At 43.4% G+C, this 6,622-nt stretch overlaps 1 protein-coding gene across 1 annotated transcript; it reads left to right on the top strand.

Annotated features, from left to right (window-relative positions):
* The first annotated feature begins 715 nt into the window (after positions 1 to 715).
* Positions 716 to 2,838, top strand: edn1 (endothelin 1). Its single transcript, XM_029514430.1, has 5 exons — positions 716 to 929; positions 1,168 to 1,303; positions 1,398 to 1,550; positions 1,808 to 1,912; positions 2,371 to 2,838. The coding sequence occupies exons 1-5, from the start codon at positions 869 to 871 to the stop codon at positions 2,507 to 2,509; spliced, it is 594 nt and encodes a 197-aa protein (XP_029370290.1). The 5' UTR covers positions 716 to 868; the 3' UTR covers positions 2,510 to 2,838.
* The last annotated feature ends 3,784 nt before the right edge of the window (positions 2,839 to 6,622 follow it).

Below are 6,622 nucleotides of genomic sequence, written 5' to 3'. Positions count from 1 at the left end.
TCAGGGGAGACACACAGCTGCAATCAATAATGTAATCAGGCAGTGATGTCATCAGACGCCTCTGATATGAGAGCAGCTGATCAACTGTTGCTGACATTTCTGTTAAACTCCAGAACACACACACATCCAGAGAGGGTTAAGTCCATGTATCTGTGTCAGTTTATCAATGGACACACACACATAAATTAATTTTCAGCTTCTGTGGAAATCATCAGAGTGAATAAAAAAAAAGTATCAATTACGAGAAATATTAAGATGGCTATTAATGCATTCATTTTTAAAAATACTGAACTTGTACTGGAGAATATCAAAGTTAACTATCACTGCTCTATTTTGTGTCCTTAATGACTCTCACTTCTCTCGGAGGCGCACAATGAAAAATGGAAAGTGCTTTGGCTGCCACCTGCTGTCTGACAAGTGAAACACCACATCCCCAGACTCCAACATGAGAACGGCACAGGTCGCCCCTTCAGTGACCAACACACACACAGACACACACACACACACACGTATACAATCCCCATAACTCCAGCCAAGACATCTCCATGTCCCCAATGTGGGCCGCTTATCAGGGGCCGTTTAACAAACATTATTGTGTGGGGCCGTGCCAAAGGACATGACTGCAGGGGGAGGAGGAGGACGACGGGAGGTGGGGAGCACTTGTATAAAGTCAAAAGGCTGCACATGTGGGGCCACATTGTCAAAGAGACTCCAGTCTGACGCTCCTGCGGGACGATCACTGAAATACACTTTGGGACTCAGTGGATGCTTTATGATTATTATTGTTATTATTATTATTTTTTTTTTTCCACTTCTGGAGGATTATTCATTTTCCTGGGCAAGACTGTCTAATAGAAGACGCTGAAATATGGATGTATACATTTTTATTTCCATGTTGTCAGTGATGTACTCCTGGATTTTGTGCACAGGTAATTAAAAAAAAAGAAAAGAAATCCCATTCAGTCTACGCTTTAACGATGATTCAGGTTTAATTATCTAAGCGGGGAAACTGTTGAATGACTTATAATTAATCATATTAAGCAATTTTAATGTGAATCTTGCCTTTTCTTTGCGTGACCGCAGAGCAGATCCTCGCTGCAATTACGCAAATTACCGAAGCAGCCTCCAGACTTTGAGCTGAGTTTTGATTCAGTGATTTAATTACAGTATTATCGGCACCCACCGCCTCTGCCGACATCCAGCGGCGCCATGTGCGGACCAAACGCTGCTCCTGCGCCACTTTCCTGGACAAGGAGTGCGTCTACTTCTGCCACCTGGACATCATCTGGGTCAACACACCTGAGTAAGTACGTCACCGCTGACGTCAGCTCAAACCAAACAAAAGCTAACCGGTTCCGGGTTCCGACTGACCCGAACCCTGTGCTCGCTCTGTGCAGGCGCGTGGTCTCCTACGGCCTTGGCAACGCCCCCAGGACGCGGCGCGCGGCGCCGGACTCCATGGCAACCGGCGGCGGCGGACCTCGCTGCCGCTGTTCCCGCGAAAACGACAACACATGTGGAAACTTCTGCCGGCGGGAAAACCACCTCAGGTATGTAGTCTAAAACTAACATTAACACCGATTAATCCCGGCGGATTTGTCAGGGATACTAAAAATAAAAAAAAAAATAAATTGCCTCAGTCTATCTTTTTTTTTTTCTATCTTGTTTTCGTGCTCGTTTCCATCGCATGTGAGGGCAGGTTTCAGTCTCTTAAATGCCCCCCCCCCTCCCCTCCCTTTTTGAACTGCACGGGGTGAATAATGCGAAAGGTGATCCAGCTTCTCATCGCGTGTTTTCCTCCTCGCAGGTATGAGACATCGCCCGACACGGTGATCCGCTCAGCCCGGGGCGATGGTCGGGAGGAGGCACGGAGTAAACAAGAGCTGGCAGCAGACTCAGGCAGGATTAAGAGGTAAAACAACCCGAACACACAAAAATAAAATAAATAAAAGAGGCTGGATGCCGTAGTATCTGTTGTGCAGAAATAAATGGACAACACCCAGTGTCTCAGGGACACATCCTGCATGTTGTGAGGACTGAGCACTACTGTAGATGCCACCAAACCTATAAATTAGCACAAAGCAAGCAGCACAACTTGCCCCGGCTGAACTGTGAGGGCTATGTGGGTAATGGAGTTGGCCTCTGCCACAGCTCTCTGCTCATGTAACATCATGTTTCGAAACCCAAAGCACACAAAGTTGGCGGCGCCATACGTCTGCACTTTTTTTTTTTTTTTTTTTTGACACGTTAATGAATGGAAAAAAACTTTTATCTGCTCGAATCACCCCAAAAAATTATGACACTTGATGCGTCAGCTGCAATACTACTGATGGTTCAGATGTCTGACTGCTCTCTTGTCTTTGTCAACAGCCCGAATACCAGCGTCGAGAAACATGTGTCACCTCGAGCCCTCAGGGTTGCCTTGAAAACACGCCTGTTGCTCAAAAAGTGGAGGGCGAGACAGCGCCACAGGGCGAGGGCATGGGAAGGGGAGAGCACGGCCTCCTAAAGACAGCGGATAAACTCCACACCTTGCCATACAGAGGACGGAGGGTTTCACAGCCACAGGCCCCTCTCTGGCGCCCTGAGGAAGGCGAAGGAGAGCCATCCAACTGGCTGCAGTAGGTGTCTGCAGCACGTTAAAGAGCATTTAAGACTCCACTTCGTCAGACAGATGAGCGAGGCGACTCTGGGAGTTCAAGGGAAAGGAGATAAGCTGAACAGACAACTTGGCCCTGTCTGCACAGTCAAGGACATTCAATGATCTTTTCAGATGTCAGACTCAGTCGATCCTTTGGACTAAAAAAAAAAAAAAAAAAAAAAAAAAAAGTAAATAAACCAAATAGCATTTCAAATCATCTTTAGCAGCGAGATTTAGTATAAATCCCTGTTACAGAGCTTAAAAAAAAATGTTGCCTTATTTTGAGGCAGTCCTGTTTGTTATATTTCAAAACGCCATTATGTGCACATTTAAAACAGATTGTTTGTCTTGCCTTCACACAGAAACGTGCATTGTGAGGTTGCTTTAGACATTTTTCATTGACTGAAACTATTTACTGCATTTTTAGATCGCAGGTCATCTCTCCTGTACATCAGGACGCAGGTCACTGTAGCTATGCAGTACATTAGCTGCTGGGAGTTTCACTTACTGATGTTATCCTAGATTTCTTTTTGCTTTCATCATAATTTATGATTTCACAAAATATGTATGCTGTTGCCATGATGCGCTATGGTTTATTTATTTATTATTTTTGCATATTTGTAATTTGATGGCCATATTGGTCCGTCACATTTGGTTTGTCATTTCTATGAAATGTGTTGAGAACAAGGTGCCATATAGTGGCCAACTTTTAATAAAACTTCACACACTTATTTAAAAACAACTGCTCATTATCTTTATCGTTATTCTGTGAAATGTCTCAGATCTTTGTTGCCGAAATCCGCTGAATATCTAACCTGGTAAACAGGAGCTGACAGGCCAATATCTGTGAGATTTATACATGAAGGGCGCACAAAAAAAAAAAAAAAAAAAAAAAGGAGCGTTCATCCAATATTAAAAGGTTTGAAGTTGGTAAACAAAACACAAAAAAAGCAAAAGTGAAAGAAAAAGAAGCGAGGTAAAGAGAGAGAGTGATGACAGCGGTGTTGATGTGGAGGAGGACCAGGCAGAGCAATAAAAGCCTGTTTTCCCTGCCCTTTAAAGTCCGTGCCAAACCAGCGTACGCACAGCAATTTCTAAACCAGCTGAGAGTAGATTTAAGGTTTCTGTCACCAGCTTGGGTTCCAACAGACATCCAGCACACCGCTGATTTTCAACCCTGTAATGATCACCTTCGCTTCCAAACATTTTCAAATATCTCTCACCTTTGAACCAGACATTTTCCAACTTTTGAAGACAAGTGACTCTCTAAAGTTCAACAAAAACCTGACTCACTCTTACGCCTTATCTATCTGCTCCGGCCTCTCCACTTGATATAGAGCTTTATTTACAGCTGCTGTTTTTCACCTACCTCATAGCAGATCTGTCTTTTCCCATAAATGAACCTAAACATTTCAGCCCTTCGTAATTCAACCTCGTGACAGTAAATCTCTCCCAACACTGTTGGTGTTGGTGTGCATCACAAAAATCTGACGGCTTTGGGGACTAAAGGGGGTGCGTTCTTGATTTAGTTTGTCCTAAAAATTAATTAATTTGCTTGTTTGATTCCCTTTAAAGTGCGAAAACCCTTTTTAAGAGCTGTTTCTGCCACGACGAGCACTTTAACACACAAAGCCTGCATCAATCCATCCCTTTGGCATCTTACTTTTGCATTTGATGGATGTCTTACAAGTTGTTCTTGGGTTCAATTCAAATATTGGTGCGTCTATAACTGTCTCCCATCACTCATCAGACCGCTACTTGAATTGGCAGTGGAGAACAATTCAATACAAATTGTCTGAAAAGTCTTATCTATCCAGCCCATTTAGCAAACAAATCTGGGCCTCGGGCTCATTGTACAAAACAGTGTTGTGCCCTGCTGCATGCAGGGCGAAATCATGATACTGATGTCATATTTTCCAGACAGACAGGCCTAATTTTTACTTGTGAAACTATTTTAACGACACATCTGCTGCAGGAGTCAGTGTTGATCTGACAGACAAGTGCAAGTGGCCACTAGTCTGTGCAGCTTTGTTGTCTTGGCATGTTGGAGGGAAATTTCAATAACAAAATCAAGCAAAAGTATTTATCCATTAATATGTTATGTAACAAGTGAGATTGAATAATAAGTGCGATCTGTTCCGATTGCGAAAGCGAAATTCTTCCATGTAAGTTCTATGAAAATTACTCATTATATTTTCATACAAACATTTAATGGTGGAAAAGGTAATCAGAATCTTTTCCTCAGTAAAAGGAAGTAATGCCACGCCATTAAAGACTTCATTACAAGGAAAAGTAGTAGAAGTGCAAAGATCGTCATCATGCAGCATAATTTTTGTTGCCATTTTACATATTGTTGGATAATCTAATTGATAAAATGCATGTTTTATACAACAATCTTTATTACTGCACTTTCCCCCACTGACAGTATTATTCCACCACATTTCAATTCACTCACTGACTCCATGGCCTGTTATCTGATTACCTTTATCAAAATGACTGCTTGATGTTTGCTTCTATGACTTGGCTTTTTTTTTTTTTATTATTATTTGTTATCTTTACAGCCAATGCGTGCCCTCAACATCATGCGTCAGCAGTGGCAATATTTAGCTCTCAGTTCTGCAGAGACGTCGCTAAAAGGACATGTACCTCCACAGTGAAGAGGTTAACAGCCCACCGACAGGCCCGAGACCCAACACAATGGCACTTACCCTTTGAGCTATGCAAGGAACTCCCCTGAGACATTGGCTTTTGGCATACCTCATTAGTCTATTGAATAACATTCAAGCTATTATGTTGGTGAACACTAACATAATGGCCCATTACACAGCAAGGAATCTCCTCGACTCGACAGGAATTCTCGAGCTTGGTGACCAAACAATAGGACTGTGTACGAAGAGCGTATGGGCGGTGCAGGCTGGTCTCAACTCCTGACGTCTGATCAACACCCAGCTCTAACTCCACACGCCCTGTTTTTCAACTAAAACTGTGACAAAGTGTGTCACGAAAGTTTACTGCAGCCCAACTCAAGGGGATTAATGACCCTGAGTGGATGAGTCAAACGCAGGATTGTCGCAGGAGAGGTCACCAGGAGTCAGCTGTTTGTGTGACTGGCTGCCACAGAAACCTGCTGGCGGGTGGAGCAGTATGAGCTCTGTGGAAGTCAGACTGCCGTGAGCGATCCTCCTCTGTGGCTGAATTTGATTTGTCATCACGTCGGTGCGAGCAGAGATGACATACTTCTCTCAGGGCTGATTATGCCAATCTGTTCAGGTGTCTCTCAGCACTCTGTCTGCCTGTAATCCGGCTCACAGTCCTACCCAACCCTGCTCCTCCCTCCTCCTAAATGCTGAGACGTATTAGAGGAATATCCCAGAGATATTCAAAAAGTGCTTTGCTGACAGACATGAATGTGAAGCAGGGCTGGTGCTGCCGTTAGGCCTCTTGCTCTGCTCTTCCCTGACTTTATTGAACTTTAGTTTGAAATTAAAGAGAGTGGGGTGTCAGCCATTACTCATATATATTTGGAGGGAATGTTCAGAATGCAAAGAATTATACACCAAGATTCATAAACGAGTCAGCGCTTCAGCTTCCTTCTCCAAAATTAACTGAGGAATGATGAAAAGCACAAATTCCACACATTATAGATATACACGTTACATAACGTGTATGTGTGCTCGGTGCAAACAGATAATACATGTATTGGAAAAATGTGGACTTCTTCTGCACTTGAGGTAATTATTTGCATTTTTGCGGCAGCGGTTCACAGGTGTTGTTCTTCATGCCCTCCAGATGTGGTGACTCAGCCTGTTGAACTTTCAGCGTCTGACAAGAATAAAATATAAAAAAAAAAAAAAACGGCGAGACGAGCCTCTCGCCCCTTTTTGAGCCACATCAGCAGCTCGGCTTTAATACGGGTCTGTTGGTCAGTCCGCCAAGTTCGATTCAAACTGCAATGTCTCAACAATTAATGGAAGTATTTTT

This window comes from Echeneis naucrates, chromosome 11 (assembly GCF_900963305.1).
Source record: "Echeneis naucrates chromosome 11, fEcheNa1.1, whole genome shotgun sequence".
Classification (NCBI taxonomy): Eukaryota; Metazoa; Chordata; class Actinopteri; order Carangiformes; family Echeneidae; genus Echeneis; species Echeneis naucrates.
The sequence above is the reverse complement of the archived record's forward strand: the minus strand, read 5'-3'. Positions and strand labels throughout refer to the sequence as shown.

Bases quoted from the DNA above. Each gene is read 5' to 3' on its own strand.
- edn1 (XM_029514430.1), top strand. From the start codon at position 869: ATGGATGTATACATTTTTATTTCCATGTTGTCAGTGATGTACTCCTGG. The intron at 930-1,167 runs GTAATTAAAAAA...ATTTAATTACAG, and splicing joins CTCCTGGATTTTGTGCACAG to TATTATCGGCACCCACCGCC. The intron at 1,913-2,370 runs GTAAAACAACCC...CTTTGTCAACAG, and splicing joins GACTCAGGCAGGATTAAGAG to CCCGAATACCAGCGTCGAGA.